This window comes from Bactrocera tryoni, chromosome 3 (assembly GCF_016617805.1).
Source record: "Bactrocera tryoni isolate S06 chromosome 3, CSIRO_BtryS06_freeze2, whole genome shotgun sequence".
NCBI lineage: Eukaryota > Metazoa > Arthropoda > Insecta > Diptera > Tephritidae > Bactrocera > Bactrocera tryoni.
In genome coordinates, this window is record NC_052501.1 from 17,913,474 (window position 1) to 17,936,699 (window position 23,226).

Consider the following 23,226-nt stretch of genomic DNA (forward strand, 5'->3'; position numbering starts at 1 on the left):
GTGATGTAGAGAATAATTCATTGAATAACTCTAGAGTGGGACGAATTATTTCTTATTAGTCTCAGAAATTTCCTAAAATAATAATTATTTGCTTAAAAACCACTTTTAAACTATCTAAGCTATGAATAATAAGTAGGTAAAATCAAATGAAATCGGATTACTTACAGTATGACAACTATATATTATATTTTGTTCTTTCTTTGTTAAAATATACTTTTCCATAAAAAATATAAGTTCACTAAGTATATGTCTATTAAATGCCAATTCGTAATAGCGCATTAACCGGAAATATCTCGTTAATTTTCAGAAAATATTTATAAATGTAGAAAAGGCATGTGGTCAATTAGTTGATTTTTTGAAGTAAAAAAGTATTGATCGCCGTAATATTGCTCTGCTATTCAAGTTTTTCTTTTCATTCTATGAATTGTAGAAATTGCAAAGCTTATTAATTCAAACTCAAGACAAGAGAAATGGCAAAACTTGTTGATGTTTCTGAGGGCGTTGTTTCAAAAATAAGTCAACCAATGTACCCTTTATGCATAAAAAAACACTTCTGGACGAAAGCAAATTTAGAACGTTACACTGGGAAGGCACATTGTAAGGCAGATAAAGTTTGGTGTGAATGAAAATACGGACCAAATCAGGTGTCAGCGCTTCCACAGAGAAAAAAAAATGTGACAAGTGAAGTTATCTGGCAGAAATTGCGGCAAAAAAGGATTTCCACGGATTTGTCGAAGTAAAAAAAAAACACTTTTGACAAAACGACACGGTAAATTAAGACCCGAATTTGCCACAAAAATATAAAACATTCGGCAAAGGATTTGGAGACAACTTCTTAGACCTTTGACTAACTGTATTGTTCAACCAACGGCGAAGTTTGATGGGGGTAATGTAGTGATATGGGAATGTGTGAGGATGGAGAGGGCAGGAGAGTGCGTAAAGGTTGACCAATAGATGCCAACCCATATTTCCTTTAAAACTGTTTGTGTAGGAGACTAGAAGAGTAAAACAAGGATGTGTCGGATGTAATCCTCCAAAAAGGTCTGGAACACACTTCTAGTGCAGCCATAGTTTGGCTTCGAAACAACGAATTTGAAGTACTGGGCCTCCCAATCGCCAGACCTCACTGATAGGAGTCAAAATCTTAACGATTCATGCAGGAAGGTGGTCGAGTCCATGTCCAAAAGAATAGAGGCAGTAGCCAAAACAAAATGAAATGATATTTAATATTATCAGGAAAAAAAATCGTTTGTGTTAACCAATTGATCACATGTGCAGCAGTGATATTTGTAACAATTCTATCAAATTTTTTGAAACAAAAAATGTGTTAATTTTAATTTACAACCTTTAACTATTTTGTAAATGAAATAAAATTAGATTGACATTACAAATAAAAAATTTACAAACAAAAATCTTTTTCGGGTACTCAGATGAGATAAAATAATTGACATACTGTATATCTTTCTCTATGCCTTATGTACAGAATATGAGAGTAAACATTTGCGAAATAAGTTAAATTTTTCTGAGGTCTCTTAAATGAGCTCTAGGGATTAGGACTGTTCACACTTCAGTCTACTAGTTTCCAACACATTTTTCTTCAATTTTCAATAGCTGAAAAACATGCCACTGAACTTTTTTTAACTCTTAATAGTAATACCAAAGATGCCTGTTCCTAACTTTCCATTCTCCAAATGGCATAGAAAATACAATTTAAACAGAGTTTTTTGTTGACTGAAAATACAGATAAATATTAGACGATTCAACTAAGATGCCTTGTAAAATACAGAGCTGATTATCCATGTGTTTCCGACTCAGCTTCATTGGCACTAAATAATCATATTATTGGACAAACTTTTAGGGTCAATATATGTACAATCCTCTCTTGACTGTATGACTTGTAACAACACAAACAACCAAATATTTATTTTTAAAGCTGTTCATTTATTTCCACACTGATATTAAGTTGTAAGAGAAAAGTCAGCAACATTAAAGCAAGCAAGAGTTAAGCAATATTGTAAACCAAACAAAATAAACAAGATATCTTAAAAATTGGCACAAAACACACTATACTCTTTGGTTAATATTGCTGAAAATCGATTTATTTTCTAATTTGCCAAGCACTTCCAGGAACATGACAGTAACCCACAATGCTGCTGGTTAATAATTAAGGATGCGCGCTAGTTATGTACAGTGTTGGTCAGATAAAAGTTGCCTCATGATTTTTATACTCTCGCAACAAAGTTGCTAAGGAGAGTATTATTTAAGATAATTTTAAAAGAAAATTATATGAATATATTAAAGCTGAATAAAAATAGTGAAGTGTGATATTTCTTTTTTCATAGGAAATTTCCATTTTCTCATACAATAAATTCGGAATATTCATAAAGTATTTAAATGAAAAAGCTGGAAATCGGTTTGGAACCTTTAAGGGGCTATACCAGTGTGCCGCATGAAAAATTAGGCGACTTTCGTGAATTTTTTTAAGAGAAAGTACGCGATTGAATATTTCGAACTTTTTTGAAAATAATAAGGTACATTTTCAGCTATATTTTGAGATTTTTTTTTACAAAAATGTTTAAAAATAGTGGAGTTATGGGCTGTCTTCGGAGGTGCCAAAAAAAAGTGCCGCAACTGCTGACATGATTCCGGCCAAATGAGTAGCTGAAACAAAAAAGTTCAAAAAGTTTATTAAACTTAAAGATATTTACAATACAATGACCTACGATCTTTGAAAAATATCAAAAATTACCAAAATGACGTAATTTTGAAAAAAAAAAATGTTTTTTTATGTAAAAATTGGTCGTTTTTTTAATGCCAAATTGACAATTTTTAGGTCATTGTATAGTAAATGTATTCAACAACTCAACTCAACTTCAACTCAGTTTTAATTTGAAGTCGATCGGTTAATCTCTCGTTGAGTTATGATGTCAGCAACTTTGAAAAATGTCGCTTCGAGAAAAACGCGTTTAAAGTTTCACTTATATCTATATGCTTGGACCTCCGAGCGGTCGCTTTTTAAAATGCTGCCATCCATAAACTATTCAAGATACGACCTTGCCGATTTCACAGGATATCTTTGGAAATATAAACAATCGAGAAAAGCAAATAAAAAAATTAATTTTTTTTGCAAGTGTCACACTGGTATAGCCCCTTAAGGTATACGCAATATTTATTCTTTCCGAAATTCTTTTCGGGGGTTTATTCTTAGACGTAACTTTGCTTCTTAAAAGAGACCTGTCAAAAGTGTCAACTTTGTGATAGTTTTCGGTCACCACAAGGGTTTGTACAGGGTTTGTCCGGAAAGTAATATGGCTGAGTCGATTTAAAAAAATTTATTAAACCAATCGTTACAATTCTTTAAAACTTGTCTAAATAAGGTCTTTTTGAGTCGATGCAGCGCTGCGAGCGTGGTTTCCAAGCACTGAAGGCGTCACGGATGGCATTCTTCGGAATAGCCTTGAGAGCCGAGGCGCATGCTGATTGGGACGCCTCTGTCGTCTCAAAATGCTTGCCTTTCATCAACCTTTTCAGGCAAGGAGACAAAAAAAGTCCGGGAGGCCACATCTGGGCTGTAGGGCGGCTGCAGAAGCGTTGGGTTGCCGGCCTTGGTTAGATAGCTCTTCACAAGAAATGCGGTGTGAGCCGGAGCGTTGTCCTGGTGCAAGTTCCATTCGGTTGCGATGTCTTGTCGGACCCGATTGACCCTTCGTTTGAGTCTCTTGAGGACTAAAACGTGGCGTTGACGGTTTGTCCAGGAGGTGCAAATTCATGGTGAACAATGCCTTTGATGTCAAAAAAGACAATAAACTTCGTTTTCATATTGGCTTTGCTCATGCTTCCGGTATTCATCAGCGACCTCTTCCCGGCCCTCCTAAAAAGCCTGATGTCAACGAAACACACCATTTCTTGCCAAAGCAACATCTGGGTAAGCCTGCTTGATCATTTTAACGTACATTCATACAGTATTTAATCGCGTACCTCTGCTCTAACGAACGCTGCATTTTCGGCTTGCACCACTCACAGAAATACGTCGCGCGAAAATGTTTGTCCTGACTCTCTAAATTAGCTAGGAACGCCTTCCACCGAATTCAGTCGATGCGCGCACACTCCGAAGCACAGCCGCGCCGGAAGAAAATCAGTCCTATTAATTACCGGACAAGCCCGGTACATAATTTTTTAACCCGTCTGAAAAATGTATAAAGTAGAAACTCTACCCTTAATCTCATATTTATACCCTGAACAGGATATATTTACTTAGCCACAAAGTTTTTAACACCAAGAAACGTCGATGACGCTCTAAAATTAATATATTTGTAAATAATCAGTGTGACGACCTGAGCCGACTTATCCGTCTGTCCGTCTGTATACACGCAAACCCTCAGTTTTCAAGATATCGATCTGAAATTTTTCATAAAAATAATTAATTTTTTATAAGAGAAAAAAATTTATGAAAAAGACTGTTTTTTACCCAAGAAAACCAATGTAACACCTTAAAATTTATGTGTACAGTCACCTTTACAATAGCTACGATGTTTGTAGAGTTGCCAACTTTTATCTGACCACTTGTGTACGTACAATATTTATGACATTTCTACTTTTTGTCTAATCTTTATTTTATGTATTTTGCCGCATTTCTAGAAGTATCGCATATCCACCGAAGTCGTCCAACTCATGTTGACCAAGTTGTGCGCGGCAAACAGCCACAATGCCGGTACCAGCTTTCCACACTGTCATCGCTATTGCTATGAGACAAAATTTTGCTCCCACTGTTCGTTTTATTTTCGTCACAACGTGCCACCGCATTGTCTGTCCGTCCATCATCCTCAGTACAATTGCTTCGAGTATTCCCCTCAAGCTGCTCACTGTCGCTGACGTTCGTGCTATTGCTGTTGTTACGAATGAGGTTACTAGTGCTAGGATATACTTTGTTTGGGGATTGTTGTGGTAAATGTTCGCTGCGGCCAACGCGTCACTCATGCTCGTGTCAGGCATTGACCACAGCGTTCACCTCAAGTGGCATTTCTGCGGATGACGTAGTGAGCGCAGCCGCGTGAGCAGCAGTTGCCAGTGCTCTGGCCTTGGTGTTGCGCAATTCCTGCTTATTGCCGGCTGCTTGACGTTTCACACCATAAATTCCATAGATGTCATCTGTGCTATTGTTGCTCATACCGTCGCCACCGCTGCTGTTGTTGCCGGTGTCAATATGTTGGCCGTCGGTTGCATCAATGGCATCACTCGCAGCTCCCGTTGGTGTTGATGTCAAAATGTTACTTGTTGGAATTTTCAGAAGCGATTTCAGTTTGGTCGCTTGGAATTTATACTGAAGTGTGGCGGCATGAAAGAAAGTCGCAAAAGCACGCAGAGAGAAGAAAGAAGAAACAAGAAGGGCAAAATTGTAGAAGAAGCAAAATGGGAAATATGAGCATGATAGTGATGACTCTACTTAAAGTTGGTGTCTGCAAGCACACTCAAACAGCCAAACACTCAAGCATAGACACTCACACATCCATACATACAGAAATAGCTGTGTGCACGTGTTGCTTGCATACCCTTACGCTAGAGACTAGCCGTCGCAGCGTGAGTGACAGTGTGAAATACTGGTACATAAAACAACAACTATCTACATTGAAAATGAAACAACAACAGCCTGGAACATCTGCGCAAAATGTCTAGCACTTTAAGTGAAAAATTGCTAATATAATAAGAAGTGCTTTTGTGGCAGCATGGCGCTTTTTAATTTTAGTTGTAAGCGCTGCAATACAAAGCCACACACACACACACACACAATGAGCAGAAATAAAAAAGGCCAAGTCAGGCTGAAAACGCAAAACACTTAATAAATGTTTGTATTCAACACTTACACACACACACACACCCATGCATGCTAAGTGCGCAAAGTTTTGAAGTGTTTCAAACAGTGCTCAAACTTAAGAACTTGCGGCATTTTTAAAGTCACTTTCAGTTTTATCACATCGTCGATTTATCTGCTGATAGGAAGTAGCAAGTCAGTTACAGTAAAATCTTCAGAGACATCTTTCTTTGTTTAAGTGAGATGGACTACAATTCATTAGTTATATTTTCAATAGCAGAACTGCTCAAAGCGAGTTGAGATAAAGTAAGTGATAAAGATGGCGACAAAAATAGAAATCCAGAAAGAAAAACGACCACGAATGAAAATAAGATAATACAAGGCGCGTTCTAAAGTAAACAGGACTTTAAAAAAAACAGAACAATTTATTTTATTCAAAATAGTTTCCTTCTGCTTCAATACAGATTTTTGCACGGTCCAAAAGCATGTCGAACGAGTGTTTTAGCTCGTTGGCCGGTATGGCCGCCAGTATGCCGGTGCAAGCCTTTTGAGTGGCTTCTACGTCTGCATAACGCTTTCCTTTCAAGGACAAATGCATTTTTCCGAAAAGGAAAGAAAGTTTTTGTCCTTTTTGACCTCTTTAATGATGTCCTTCGAATGTTGGATTCTGAGCAATTTTTGGTCGTCAGTCAATTTGTGCGGAACAAACCGTGCACACAACTTTCGTAAGCCCAAAGCCACCAGGGGGCGCTGGATTCAAAAGTCCTGTTTACTTTGGAACCCATCTTGTATGCGGTACAAAGTCACCCGGAAGTTCGAAAATCTTTATATTAGGTACTTTGTATGGGGGCTCAGGGCAGACGCGTTTCAACCCTTTTGGGATACATTATTAGTATCAGGAAAATATTATCTCTGAATTTCAATTTTATATCCCATACATTGACCGATATTTTCGGTCAAACATCAACTATAGATACTGGAGTCCACATATTCAATATCTAGGGGCTTGAACAGTTTTTGTAGGATTTGGACAATTTTTGGTCATAAGGTGGCGTACTCTAAAAGCATTATTCATGCTACGTTTTATCATGTAATATTAATTTCTTCTTAATTTTTGGGAAGTATGAAAGCGTAGTTGTAGCGCCTATTTTAGCGCTGTGACATAGAGATCTAAGAAGAATGCCACGTACTAAATTTAGTCAAAATCGGTGGAGCGGGTCCTGAGATATAGGATTTTAACAAAAAGTGGGTGGTGCCACGGCCATCATCTAATTTTCACAACGCCTCTCATAAGCCGTTAATGTCTCTGTAGTATTTATTTATTGATTTACATATATCGCTTTTAGTAGTTTTACCGTTATATGGGGAGTGAACGGGGTTATCTTCTGATTTCATCCATGTTCACATTGTCGGTAGGAGTTCTTAAAATATTTTCGCTAAGCAAATTCGATTATTGTAGTTTTAGTAGTTTAGGAGATATGTACAATAAACTTATTAGAGAGCGGGGCCATGCTCACTTGTTAAAAATTGTTTTGCCCACAGGTGCCTTTGCTACTGCCATCTCCTCCCATCTGCGGACTGGTGTAACAAATTTTTAATACCAGTTTACTTCATATTCGTGCCAAGTTTAATATCTATTTCTATAAAAATTTATAGAAAATTGGTTAGATTGGCTTGAAAATAGCCTATTCCGAAGGCGATAGCAAAAATTTGTATTAAAATTTTTGAAAATATAACTTTCGATTTTTGTCAGTCCAAGTCAAGTTTGATTAGAAGGTATATTAAGTGTATAGTAGTTGGAGGGATATAAATATGAGCAAATATTTTAATGCGAAAGCCATGCAACTTTTTTCTTATCAAATTACTCAAGTAAACATTTCGCAGAATTCACTGAGAATTAACCAAAACATATTTATAATTTATACTCTTGAATTATAAACTTTTGTTGCACTGGATATCACAACAAATGTCGATCGTTTCAAGTGTCCAAATTACGAATTTATACATGAAAGTATTGAATGTGCTCTTGTCTTTATGACATTTGCATTTCATAGATTTTGACCAACTGAGGGCTTATTAGTCATAATTAATTAATTAATTTGTTAAACTGTATTTTTCTGTCATGTTTAGGGTTCTGCGCCTCTTTTCTGCGCATACAAGCTTTACACGATCCGCAACTTCAAGCTCTTTACCGAAAATATACAAAAACTTATGCGGTTCATAAAAAACAAGCTTGGTGATATTTCGACTTACAGTCCTTAAAATGTACTGGTTTGCTCAATAAAAATAACTCTTATTTAAAGATACAGATTTTACCAAAATTATGACTATGTCGGAAATGGAAGCCTGGAAAAGTTTAGTATTGATAGTCGAAATTTGCCTAGGTAAGCATAAAGCGCGGAATTGTGGAGAAATTATGAATCAAAATATGCTGACAAATTTCAAGATAGAATAAGAAAACATGAGTATCAAGTAAAACTATAAATATATATTCACAGACTATTTTTGATCCTTAAAAAAAGACTGTCAACTAAAAAATTATAAAGGAAAAACACGTAAAATGTATTTAATTGAGATATAATAATTTCTCTGTTTACTTCGATGCATTCTTAGTTTCCAAAACTAAACTGATACTATATTCTGATTCTCGCAACGTAAAAAGAAAAATAGAGTTGTGAATCTCGTTTATTTTACAAAATCACGAATAGTGTAATGAATTGTAGCACATACATATATGTATATTAAAAAGTGATCTAATAGGACAACAATGTGAATACCTATAATATCTCTTCGTCTAATTGAGCGCACATAAGCTAAATATTTTTTGCATCTCTAGTATTTTATTGACTACTTTCTACCAAAATAATCAATTTGAATTTTCAGCACTAATTGCAAAGTATAAAATTCCCAATTTAATAAAACAAAATTGTAAAAATATAACTGTTTTTATTGCACTATTTTAAATATAATATTTCTATGTATGGTCTGTATATGCTAAGCGCCATGCAGAACATTTGTAAATTTCAACAGTTCATGGTAATACTTTATGGTAAAAGACTCGATACAGCAGTGGTGAGACAAGGATTTCTTTAAAACAGTTTTTTTCATATGATATTACGTACTTTGTTTAAGGGAAATGATTTAAGGTAAAATTAAAAGTATTTTTTTTTAACTTTAATAAAATATTTTGCTGAATGTATAGTATAGCTATTTCTAAACAAATCGGTTGGCCTTCTGTGGCACTAAGACGAACTTGAAAACAACTGCACTCAAATCATTTTCATTCCAATTATGTTTATTTTTTCTAAAGCTACAACGAACAGTGAGTTCATTTCGATCGTTTGCTAAGCTTTTGCGTTATAAAAATTTAATATCTTTAATAAGCGCATTAGTTCTTTTCACAAATTAAGCGAAACACTTCTTCTAGAGAGACTTTTTTTTAGGTTTTATCAACGGAGAAGACCAGAATCGCTACAGCAGTGACGGACCTTTTTCAGGTCCGCTAGAGATCGCGTGTAACTCAAAAAATATTTAATATTTTTGTTCAAAAAATTTCCTGTGTATTCTTTTTTATCTCTGTTGGACATCGCCTTATTTTTTTCTTCATAAAATTTCCTATATTCTTTTTTAGATCCGTTGGAGATCGCGTGTAACTCAAAATATATTTAAAATTTTTCTTCCAAATTTTCATGTATATTCTTTTTTAATTTTAAAATAAGTGATACAGTACTTTTCTTCACCCTCAAATCGGTTTATTTAGGCTGTCACACTAGATGAGTTCCTTAAAATCAAAATATGTTACTCATACGCCATGCCCCACAATTAAAAATTCTTCCTGACCCCAATGAGTGCATTATAATTATTATATAAATAAACGACATACATAAGCTTCGCAATTTACCGTTTATACACTAACACATTTGCTTTCTTATGTGTCATGAACTATTTCAATCTTAGCCAAGTTGCGGTCATAACCATTATCTGACCACTACTGTAGATTTGTACATACATGTGTGTGCTAAAATTTACATCTGGCACATTTTCAAGTATTACAAGCACAGGTACAATAATTTCAAATTTCAATAGGTAAAATTACAAAAGTACAAACATTTCTAATATGCTCTTCTATGTATGTATGTGTGTGTATCATACTAACATATGGTACATATACACAGCCAAATTGCGTGATTTCTACAACTATTAGTGCCACTAGATAACTTAATACTTGTATATGTATTTGTGTGTATTAAATTACTTTAGAACTAACCCAATCGATAAGCATTCACCATCGCACACATTACTACAATCAAATTTAAGTAGCCGCAACAGACGTAAAATCAACCAGAAAACATTTCATTACAAATTGCAGTTTGCCAGCTGGAATGGCAGGCAATTAGAACTTGACTCAAACAAGCTGCAAACTACAAACTGTTTAAAACACAACTGTTGATATATATGTAAGTGTATTTTATGCATACATACGCACTTCGCATTTGTATTAGTACCCAGCCAGCAATTAATGATATTAAAATTACAGATTTCTGTCGAAAATTTTAGTCAAATTTTAATTTTTCTAAAGTGTACATTTTTTCACAAAACCTAACGTTTTTTTGGCAGCCGTCATTTCGTCAAAAATTTAAAATTTGTGTACCTCCGATCTACCGTTTTGCACATGACTTTTGCAGTTTTGTCCCCTGGTAGCTGGTTCCATCGGGTTTTGATTTTCTTCACCATGCTTCTGTCAAGATCGTCGAATAGACAATGCATGGGTTTCCCAATGTTGATCACGTTTTCGGATGTAAGACGTACACTATTCTTGGCAATCTCGTCCACTATTTCGGATCGATGGTGGCCTTTGTTGCCTAGCACCCAGTAGAAGGTAAGTTGCTTACTTTTGGCAACACTTTCCAATGCTGCCCTACTTCCCAAGATATTTCTGGCCAATATACGATACCAGGTTACTTCGTTGATTACTACTTGGTAGATATTGACCCTGGAATTGCCTGCAGGTGTAGTAGAGGCCATCTCCGCGGCCTTCGCAATACCAAAGGCCTCTGTAAAATATACTGCAGTGGTCCGAAAACTTAAACGGTTGGCTTAAGCCTAATTCTGGACAGTATATTCCCGCACCAACTCCATCGTCCATTATCGAGCCATCAGTATTGATGTTTAGAGTGTTGCGCATAGCTAACATACCTATACGCCAGCCATCTTTTTCTATATTTATTTTGAAGTTGAACAGTGGGTTCATGTAGTCGCTGTTTGCCCAACTGCTATTGTCCACCGAGCTATGCCGAAAGGTTCTATATTTAAATCCTATTTTTTTTTTTTAAACGGAATCTTATAAGGTCTGTAGGAGGTACCAGAATATAATGAAATTTTACACATTTCATTCATTCATATTCATATGAAGAAACAAAGGGCTTCCGGAAGCATCGATTACCCGGTTTTTATACGACCAAGGACTATTATTTCGGGGGCCCTCCGTTATTACAACAACAAAAATAAAAATTTGCGAAAAAAGCAAATAGAAAAAAGAAACCCGTATTTTGATTCTGGCTCAAACTTGAAGAGTAGACGTTGATTAATGTGCAAGAATCCATTAATCGTCATCTAAATTCATCTAAAATTTATCTAAATTGAGTGGTTTTAAGCGTGTTCTAAAAAAATAAGATTAGATTAGGTAATAAAGCTGATTACCACACCTAAGGGAGTGAAGGATCCAACATTGACAATAAAAGAATCTCATAAATCATAAATGATTTGAACCAATCACAAATTTCTTAAGACGTTAAAAATGTTTAAATCTCAGTCTGACAAGAAAGTAGAGGAGAAAATGCACAGATGGCCCGAAAAACCTTGTAGCTGCAGAACAGCTGAGTAGCGCTTGCCAAACTCACACATAGCTCATAGATATAGCTAGAACGCAAGTGACCCTCTCTGGCAAAATCAACTGATTTGCAGTTTCCGGTGAGTAATTGATGCCGTTGATATAAAAATGAACCACTTCTTGCCGTGGACTCTGCTGAGAAAATAATAGAGAAAGAGTACTTTATTTTGTCTGCGAGTTCCCAGCGCTTAAATATGACGCAGGTACTAAAACTTTAAAACATATAGAAAAAACTCTTATCTATAAGTATATTCGGAAGGAATACTGATTAGTCTCAACATAATGACAGATAGTGATTGCTGGAATTTTCCATAATTTTATTTCAATATTTTATAAAAGCGATAACGATGGGTGATATATACTATCAAAAAATCGTAAAACTTTGTTCATAATTTTAAATTTCTTAATTCTATAACGTCTATATCGTCGCTGCCAAATTAATAACCCTTGGTCCCAATGCACTTCTACGAATACCCGAAACAGTTGTTAAAGTCAATATCCGGAATAAACTTCAATATGCGTAGCGATTAATGCCTTCAACTGACTCAAAACGGTTTCCCCCGAGCGTTTGTTTGACCTCGCTGAATAACCAGAAGTCACACGGAGCTCAGGCGAATACAGTGGTTGCGGCACGATGTTGGTTGAAATTTTGACGAAAAACTCACGGAGAATCAATGCAGTTTGCAACGGTGCATTAGCGTGGTGCAAAAACCAAGAGTTGTCGGCCAATAATTCCGGCCTCTTTTTACGAATAGCTTCGCGCAAACGACACAAAGCTCTCAAATTGTATTCAATGTTGTCAGTTTGGCCGGTCGAAAGGAATTCACAGTGCACCACACTTCGTACGTAGCTTTTTCGGCTTCGGATCACCTTTGCCACGATATTCGGCCGATTGATCGTCTGTGTCCAAGACCCATTGCCAGTAATAATACGTTCCATGACATTCTGGTAGTCGGAAGGCATTGTTTCATAGAGGTTAACGCGACGTTGTTTATGGAAATGAGTTGTTTTGGAACAAATCGTGCTTTTACATTTCTTAGGCCCTGTGACTGTTAGTACTCGATTCTCAAGCACCAATCCTTTTATTTTATTGACGTGTTGATCACCAGCTGAGGTTATCGTCAACGTGTTTGCGATCTTCTTTGAATAATTTGTACCAATCAAAAACACTTGTTCGTGACAAGCAATTATAACCGAAGGCCTTTTCCATTTCGGCATCAGAAATTTTGTTCCACAAATACAATTTTATGAAACTTTTATGTTGAATAATTTCACTCATCATAAAAATCGCCGAATGCACTTTATGCGCACACTACACACTAATGACTACTTTAGTTTACCATTTGGCACAGATGTCTGTGACAGTCATGCCAAACCTAGAACAAAATTTTTTCAAGGAATGGGTTTTCGCGCGAAATTTAAATTAAAAAGTCTTACTATTTTTTGCCCACGTAGTAAATACATGTAAACTATAAATGCGAACTATGGGTGATTATTCTGGAATCAAATAAAGAATAATTTTGCTAGCTGGGTAATTATAGCAGTAGCATACTCTAATAACGGCAAATGCTATATTAACGTCAACTACAACTAAAGAATGTACAAACTATGCATTTAACAGCTGTCAATTTCATTTACAGCTTACGTAAGAGATTATAAGTACGTAACAAAAAAGCAACAACTATATAGCCAAAGCAAAAATTCCACAAGTGTACCACTACATACATATGTACATATGTATGTATGTACATAGTTACAAACAGCGAGACAAATGCACAAAGTTAACAACTGCAAAATACCGCTATCAGTTCTAGCACCATTGCAAATGCAATAGCAGCCTCAAGAAATTACTTCGTCAACGCCAATTCCGCACCGCATAAGCCCATTGTGCTTTTTGCAATTGTTTCAAACTTACTTCGGTCGGTAGGAGGAGATCCTGCGAGGAGCTAACGAAGCGTGTAAATTGTTCCGTGGCAAGCGCAACGCGTCCGGTCTCGTAACAAAAGAGCGCAAAGTTCAAATGCACAAGTGGATTACGTCCGGCATCCGCTGGTTGTTGTTGTTGTATTTCACTCGACCGCTGAAATGCCTTGAACGCATTCTCGGTATCCTCCAACTTACGTAAACAGACTATAATTGGTCGCCGAATCGATTTGTAGCCAACAGTCAAGTTTCGAGCGTTTGGTTGTCGATAGTTTGGAGCCATTGAAGAGCGAGTTTTTGCCATCAGGCACATAAGTGCAAGTGCAATGGAAAGTAGGAAAGAAAATCAGTAATTAGAGAAATGCGGGAAGACAGTTTATGGTAAAGTTTGAGTGCAATTGTGTGTACGTTCAAGTTAAGTCGGGTGCAAAATGTCACAAAAGCTTGTTTTTGAAAAGTTAGTTCGGTATAACTTTCATGACACAATGCTGAATTAAGTTAGTTGTGGATATATGTATGAAGGGATGTTTTGTGGAAATAATTTGGAAATTAGTACCTAGGTTCATGAGTCGGTGAATATTTATGTAAAGATAATCAAAATTTTTGTAGATTTCGAAAGGTATAAGGCTAGCGGTTACAGGCGATTTAGAGTAAGGAGTCCACCCCTGCTTTCAAGTATGTGTTCTTCCACTTTTACATAAAAAATTTCGATATCTTAGTTTCAACCTTCTATAGAAGGTGCTGTGAACGAATGGTGAGGTTGATTGATTGATAAACGAGAAATGCAGCGCGACCTTGGGTCTTTTGTGCCCTCTTCTAAATCAAAAAGACTCTCCTAGCCCCAGCATATTGATAAAGTCCAATATTCTGCTGGGTGCTAGCGTAGCGATGTGATCCGTATTCGGAAACATGGATCCAAGGACCTTAAACCTGAGTCTGTAACCTGTTCTGGTGCTTCAGGTTCCCTGTCGCAGAACGGCAATTTGCGCAAGAAGCTAGGCCCATGTTGTGTAAATGCTTCTTTAGTTTACAGTGCCCAGTGTAAAATGCGACCAATAGTCTGAGTTTATCCCTAGGGAGGTGGATTGCATATTTAAACCTACTGAGGTTTTACCCCCCATTAACAACTTGGGATACCGCATGCCATCTAATTGTTGCTAATGCTTCTATCTGCCTACTACTTCTTCCTTGCGGAGCAGCTCCTTTATGGTATGGGGTCCGACTCCAGTGAAGGGTTCAGGTCCTATCATGTTAGTGGATGCTGCGAAGAAGACGAGCTCATCAGCCAGTTCGTTTCGGAGGAGACTGCTTTAAGTGTCGCTTGACTATCGCTAGATATGATTACAGATCATTGTGATAATTGCGTTGGAGGTTTATCTCTATGCACCGACTTATGGCAAAGACTTCTGCCAAAAAAATGCTCGGAAACTTCAAATAGATATAGAGAGCTTGGTGCGTTGTCTTGCGCCCTTCACCGATTCCCTTCGTCGTTTTCGAGCCGTCAGTGTACCACTTAATCGACTGTCTCTAAGCAGTAGCTCGAGAGTGGAATCATTCCATTCAGCCTGGCACGGGCATATTTTGTATTGTGCCTGCCGATTTAATTATTTCCACTAGACGCTCATTTGTTGATCTGACATGACGATTATGACGACCATAATTTGGACGTAGCGCTTTTGAAGTTGAGTTGACACCGAATTTCGGTAGTAAATTTTTACAATTTTGACTTGTTGTTGGCTCGTATATCTTTCCATGATGAATGATGAATGGGAGATCTTACTGAAGAGAAATGTCAAAAGAGTGAGGAAAAATAAGGCATCGTTTGCTGTCCCTATCGGTATACTTTTGTAACGTCCCTATTGAAAACCCCGTTATGTGTATGGTATATACTTTAATGGGTTTCCAATGCTTTCTTTTGGGTGTTACAAACGTCGTTACTGAAGAGAAATGTCGAAAGAGCGAGAAAAATATGTTATTTCTATCGGTCTATTAAAAAAGCCGTTACATCTCGCGTTGTTGATAGATTACCAAAAACAGCTATTGTAAAAATAATGAATTTCTTTCTACTAGACAAAAATCACCACCGCAACGCCATCTAGCAGCTAACTGAGGTCAAAAAGGGCGCTTAAAGGATTAACCACTGAAATTCTATTGAAAAGATTTTAACAAAAATTCCACGAAAGCTCTTGAAATTTTCCACAATTTGCTGCTTAAAGGGTATACTCGCATGTAGCGCTGATGAGTAGCAAAAGTTGAACTTTTCTCAGAATTTTTCCTTTCCATTTTGGCGCAGACGGCTTTCTCCCACCACTAAGTGCATTGCTAAGTGCATACTTAATGCGAAAGGAAGCAAGATGACGGTGGGTGGGTTAATTCGCAGCCACAATTAACACTTATATAACATAAACGGAGGTTAAAGGACTTCCGCCTGGCGGTCATAATAAGTACTTGTGAGTTAAGTAGTATATGTGTGCGTTGGTATGTGTGTATGGAAAATGCGCTTAAGCCGTTGTGGCTGCTGTTGGCCGAACTGATAATTACGGCAACGACAAAAGGTCAGGCCCCACAACCCCCACCTAGGGAAGTGCACGCTCAGCTGCTGCAGTGCGACCACTGAACTTAAATCATTTTCTGACATGTATTATGTGAGTATGCCACCAACTACCGCACGTAAGTGTAGTTATGAACTTTCTAAAAGTCAAATAACGGCTTGAGCAAGAGTGTCTGTATGGATTTGTCAAAGTATGTGAAATAGTGGCAACTTACTTCCGAGTAGCATGTAGCATTCAGCGCTGTCCTTGCGCAAGTTGATGGCCGCGGCGAGTGTGTGAAAGGCACTCGCGTATTGTTGTGCTGCAATGATAAAAATAAAGCTTTAAGTATTGTGTGTGCAAGGATAAAGCTGCTGTTGATTTGTGGATATTGGCGTCTGCTTAAGCGTTTGTTTACAATGAACTTAGTGATGGCTAATCTCATTGACAAGTCTGCTCAACTAATGACTAGCATGTCCAGGCGACTTGGCAACATTTGATGCTTAAATTATTGATTTATTTTTGTTGTTGTGGCATAATTAATTGCGTTTAGCTCCTGAGTTTCGTTAAATATTTTTTCAAATATAATGCCGTTTCCTTCCGATTACATAAATCCGATTAGTTTAAGAAAGTGGCGATCGATAAATATACTTGTAGATTTGTCATGACAGTTGTTCGCTTTGTGTCAACTTTATTCGGTAGTCTTAAGCTCAAGCTTAAACGGGAAACGCTCTCAGACTTTAATTTCTGTTCGAAGCAACTTCAAACATACAGCTTGCTCAATTCGGTCACCTCCCATGAGATGAGATAAATCAATCGTAAAAGGATATTATATCACAACTGCATATATGCAGCCTTCGGCCGGTTGATGTCGACTCAAGGAATCTCGTCTCCACCGGGGGAAAGCTAAATATTCGCTGTGGTAATATAACACCTTTCTACTCTTCTTTGGATGGCAATGTTCCACTATGAAATAAATTAGGAATCTAGCGTAGGAAAACTTCGGAATCTTATCAAATATTTATTAAGTGGTGCTCAGCTGAAACGAATAATCAACCAAGCAACTCTCCAATGATTACTAGGCGAGTAAAATAAAAAGCAATTTTTTGCAATTTTTGGCTGCCTACTTCTTAGTAGAGAAGAAAAAAATAAGAAGTTTTAGTATATGTACTCAATAGTGTAAGAAGACACTACTGTTGTGATTTCTCCAACTCGAACTTTTTATAAAACAAAAGGGCTCAACATTCTAAGCGACGTAAGCTTTCAATAGAAATCCCAACACTCCTTCATTATAGGGATTTTACGATTATAACATCTCTGGCTCAATCTAGCATTCTATCTTTCCTGGTAATACAGTTGAACTTAAATTAATAAGAATTCCTCATAAAATCGTATAATCGCTTTGTATGCCATATATACCATCTGATCAAATTTAACTCGGACTGGTATATTTTTTTTTTGCGCTCGCAAAGCGATTCGATAAGCAGTTTTTTTTTTTTAGATTGAAACAACCCTTTTTATGCTCACGTGAAGTTTGCTCCTCATATGTTAATTAATGGTTTGCTAGCCACACGAAAGATTTGTCTGGGAATTTTCACCATGGAAAACAAAACTGAACGAATTTGCTTCAAATTATGTGTTCTCAATGAAATCAGCTCTACAGAATCGTTGAAAGTATTGACGAAATGTTTGGGAAGGTCTACTTTATCACGACCAAAAGTATATGATTGGCACAAAGCATTCAGAGAAGGTCATGAAGTCATCGAAACCGTGCCTCATGCAAGTTGTCCATCCACATATATGAATTGCGATAACATCGCAAAAGTTAAGGAAACAATGATTGGAAATCATCACGTTCGCATCAGAAAGTTATCTGAGAACCGCAACGTCTCTTATAGATTATAGATCGTCTCAGCATATTTTGGTTAATGTTTTAGGTATGAAGCGTGTCAATGCTAGACTGAATCTGTTGAAAAAACGACGTCGAAAAAAGATCGCAAAAGAAATGATTAGCTACTTTGAGAACGGAAACAAACCAAAATTCTAAGGCACCCAGCCTAGGCAAGTAAATTGGATAATGGTAGATATGTTTGGGCAAAACTTTAGTTTAACACCACATGATGTCGGGAATAAATTGGGTATAGTCGGATAGAGGAGGATCTCCAGAGTTTCGCATTTTCAACTTTAAACGCAAAATATATAAGTTTCATGCGGCTATAACTATATATATTCTTGATCTGGAGAGCCTGGAATGGTATTCCAAAGCCGACCCCATGTTTGTATTGGCTCAGGGTTCTATTTTAATGACGATAATAAAAATGTATAAGTATTCAAATAAAAAATTAAAATGAAAAAGTAAAGTAGGGGTCAAATTTTATGAGATGATATTACATTCATGCCAATGATTGTTCGATTCATCATCGGCTTTTGACGAATCGAAGACAGCTACAAGTATTCTGTTGTGGGATTGTTTGCTAATTGTGTTTGTCAAGAATTCCAAATCAAAACGAATAAACACGTGAATGGATGTCCCAACACATATGTATATACGTCATGTGTATAGTCGTATATATGTACATATGTATTTAGTATGTTGGCATACATATGTATGCTTGAATGTTGGAATAACCCAAAAAAAATGTGAACCCAACACAATTTGAACACAGAAATGTCATTGACACTTAGCATTGTCTTGAAGAAACTTCACAAACTTTACTGTGACCTACGAAATGGGCGGTTTTGGGGAGAAGTGTACAAAACAAAACGGAATGTGGGCTAACTTGCGAAAGTGTTGAGGTTTTCAAATCAATGCACTTAATAGTGTCAAAAGGTTAAGTGTGGATAAAAAATCCATAACAGTATTATGTATGCACTTATGTCCATATTCACAGCGAGTCATCCCTTATTGAGTTAAAGTGCAAAAATGGGAAATGAACTCGCCAGGGATGTATTAAAGTGTGGAGTAGGCAAATGTGTTTAAAATCAATTTTATCTAACAATTTGTTTGTGCACATAGTTTCTGTATATAAAAGCATTTGCATTAACACATGTGTATGCATATATATACATACTATCTGTATTCTTTCACTTTAAAAATTTCACTGTAATTTTGCTGGAAGCTTATGCAGGGGCACATATTCAGTATACATAGGAGACTATAATTCCACATAAACAGGAAATACAAAAATTTGTATGTATTTATGAATTTGTAGGTTCACTTGCACTTCAATATTTTAATGAGAACCATATGAAAATTCCCAGCAGAGCTTCAAGGGGATGATTGCTATTGACATTCACAACCTTTGTTGTTGGCGGTGTCATTGACAAAATTGTAAAATGCTACTTATAAAAAGAATTCTAACTCTATCAAAAATATTTGAGTAACAATAAGCATAATATGTGTTTCCATGTAAATAATCATAAATATTGAAGTATGGAAATATAAAAACAAGAAAAAACTTCAAATGCACAGAAGCTTCTGTAATACCCTTCACTGGTTTATAATATACTAGAGGGTCCGTCCACGCTTCACTGTGGCTGAAAATACCATCCATATGATTTCTATTAGTTGGATTATAACTATTAGTTAAGGAGATTTTGAATTTTTGTGAAGCAGCTTGTGTAAGTTTACAAAAAAAGGGATCATAAAGCATTTCGTGTGTAAATAAAGCATTGCTTTTTGTGAAAATACTGTTGTATTTTGACTCATGGAAATCCGCCGATGAAAAGATATTTGCTAAGCTTAAATACGCGAAAGCTCTGGGCAAAGTGTGTGCCTCGCAAGTTCATAATCCAACAAACACAACGAATAACTGATTCTGAGAAGTGTTTGAGTGCTCTTTAATCGTAATAAAACCGAATTTTTGCGTCGGTGTTTGACAATAGAAACATAGCTCCATCATTTCCCACTGAAGTCTAATCGACAGCTATTCTAGTGGACTGCACATGATGAACCGGTTCTCAGGCGTGGAAAGACGACCAAGTCCGCTGGAAAGGTTATGACAGCAGTCTTACTGAGCCAGTTATAATCTTTTTCACTGCGTATTTGGTTGCAGTTTTTTGCTACTCTACTTAGCAATTGTATTATTTTTGAGGAAGAATCTGTTTAAAATCGTACGCATATATTCAAATGATTCCTATAAACATGGATTTTGAACAAATGCTTATGATTTGAAATATAAATTTTGTATTTATGAGTTTTATTAAATTTTGGTATAAAGAGGTAAAATGTATCCTATGTCCTTACGCCGGTTCTAGGCTACCTCTCCACCAATTTTCAACCAAATCGGTTCAGCTGTTCTTGAGTTATAAATGGTGTAACTAACACAACTTTCTTTTATTTAATATATAATATATTACAATATATAAACGTAACTGACCAACAGTTTGCTCTAACGAAAAACGTTTGTCTAGTTCTTACTAACCGCGTTGTTTGACAGACACCACATTTATGTTGAATTAAGGTTACTTTGTGCTCAGGGAACTTATTTTAGTATGTGAGATGTTAATAGTATGTATATTTAAAGTTACTCGTTACTGAACAATTTAGAACGAAAGTATAGTTTTTATCTGAATTTACTTATTTCGACATTGTACGCTTCGTGCATTGAGCACATTTTTATATCATATATTTTTGATTAATTGTAAAATATTTTATGAAAATATTTAAAATCACAAAACAGACCATACCTAAAATGTGGCATATAGTTTTACACCCAAAATGGTACAATGTTGACTTATAAGACACGGTGTCAAAATAGGGCGATGGGCGTGAAACAGGCCACATTTAAGTGAAATCACATATCTCCGGAACCACTCTACCGATTTCAACCAAAATCGGTTTATAACATATTCCTGACTTTACTATGCCACGTTATGAAAATAAGCGCAATCGAACTACAAATACGCCTACTTCCGATACAGCAAAATTTTAAACTAGCCCCATAAAAATGTAAACAAAAAGATCACTGACCCCAAATGTAAACAAAAGGATCAATGACTTCAAATTTAAACAAAGGGTGTTGACTTGGATAAATGTAAACAAAAGGTTGTGGACTTGGCTAAATGTAAACAAAAAGGTAATTGAAATCATAAAATGTCAATGACCCGACCTCGAAAACAATAAGGTCATTGACTTCATAATGTAAGTAAAGTGGTTACTGACCGCTAATTTAAACAAAGGTTGCGAACTTCGCTAAATGTAAACAAAAAGGGGCATTGGCCACATAAAATAAAAAAAATGGGTCATTGACCCCATAAAATGTAAACAAAAGAGTCAATGACCCCAAATGAAAACAAAGGTTATTGACTTGGCTAAATTTAAACTAAGGTTGTGATGTTGGCTAAATGCAGGCATGATCAGCTAATAAAATGCAAATTTAAAGTTTTTTATCTGCCTTGATCCTTGCAAGTTGCAAGAGTATATGTAAAATGCTCGATTACACCCGAATTCCGTCCTTCCTCTTTGCTGTAATATAATAATTAATTTCATATCACACTCACCAGTTATGTAAACTAAACTCAAATTATAAAGAGCATTGTAATTAAGCGGTGAAAGCCAGATGGACTTGCGCAGTGAAGAAATCGCCTGTAAATAAGAACAGAAGAAAAAAGTTAAAAAGCCACAGTAATATAATCATAAAATTAAAATATTGACAATAAAGGCCTCGAGATGCTACACTGATATGAAAAAATTGTTTTTAACAAGTAAGGAAAGTCTAACTTCAGATGTAAGTAAACATTTCATACTTTTGCAATGTGCAAGGGTCAAAGACGGAAGATCTCAATATTTGTATTTCGACGAAATCTTGAATGGATTACAATCAGATTTGGTTCCATAATTATTTATGTATGGGTCATAGACTCATTTGATTTCAATATTAGAGTTTCAATCGATTCAAAACTAGTAGTTGTTGTCAGACAAAGAGTTTCTATGAGTTTTATTAAGAAATCTCACCTTACCAATCTAAATGGTATAAAGTCAAGCGGAAGTCTGAAAATACTACATTTGGTATGTATGTAAGTGGAAGTTGTCTCCGGAATTAAGCTTTTTGAGGCCCAAGGATGGTATTCGAAAGATACGCTCTCTGATAACTCACATATTGAGGATTGAGTATATGGTATCAAGTCAACCGGAAATCTCAAATCTTTTTATTAGGTATAGGTATTGAGGCTAAAGAAAATATTGACTCGATCTAATTCATTTTTGTCACAAGGGTACATTATTATGAGATAAAGATTTTCTCCGAATTTCAATAATATATTTCACAGATTCATCAATATTTTCGGTTAAGTGTCAACCACAGGCACTGAGGCACTATTTTGACCATTTTTAGACTTCAAATGACACAGCTTAAAAGCACTCTTTATACAAAGTGTAACTGGAAATCAATTCATCTCATCAGGGTAATCCCTATACCCATCTCGAGTGGTTTTAGGTCTTACAAGTAAAATCTAAGTGAACAAAACTATTGCGAGAGTTTAAAAAAAGTTTACTCAGCGAATTTTTATTGCTTTACTTTCAACTAAGCATCTCAACTGAAATGGTGTTAATAAAGTTTTTATTTGACATTTATTCAAATAAATGCGAATATGAATTTCTTGTCCATGTCACAGCAGTGCCTTCAATTCTACTCTGCAGGATATCAACGTTTTACTTGGCAGACGTTTACTTCATTCGGGCCACATGAATATTATATAATAATAGCTTATTTTTATTCATATTTTATACTTCGTTTTCTTTCATACTACATACCGCAATCACTTTTTGTTTCTTCATTTTGAAAAAACACAATCCAATGTTATTCCACAATTCTGGTATGTCCGGTTCTGTCAAAGCGATTTCTTGATATTTTTCCAAGGCGCCGTCGACATCGTTTCGAGACTGTGGACATTGAGCCAATGTGACAGCGAAATAGAAGAAAGCAGAAAATTGTGAAAATGCGAAAAATAATTCACGAAACCAAAAAACTGTGCGCTCAACCCATATTTAAGAGAAAACTTGTGAGAATAAATAAAAAAGAAAATTGCAAAATTGAAGCAAGCAAACTTGTAAGCAAGAAGAAGTGGAAATG

At 36.0% G+C, this 23,226-nt stretch overlaps 1 protein-coding gene across 2 annotated transcripts in view; it reads right to left on the bottom strand.

Annotated features, from left to right (window-relative positions):
* The window catches only part of LOC120771268 (Bardet-Biedl syndrome 4 protein homolog), a 50,543-nt gene that overhangs the window by 8,737 nt on the left and 18,580 nt on the right, over positions 1-23,226 (bottom strand). Inside the window, exons 7-11 of one of the 2 annotated variants that reach the window (XM_040099188.1) lie at positions 22,908-23,036; positions 21,656-21,740; positions 16,389-16,475; positions 13,615-13,829; positions 4,892-5,320 (exon numbers count right to left, since the gene is read on the bottom strand). In XM_040099188.1, the coding sequence (XP_039955122.1) occupies positions 4,985-5,320; positions 13,615-13,829; positions 16,389-16,475; positions 21,656-21,740; positions 22,908-23,036 (852 nt within the window). In that variant the 3' untranslated portion in view covers positions 4,892-4,984. Of the gene's footprint in view, positions 1-4,891; positions 5,321-13,614; positions 13,830-16,388; positions 16,476-21,655; positions 21,741-22,907; positions 23,037-23,226 lie in introns of those variants that run through there. The other variant, XM_040099189.1, reaches the window with a different exon arrangement.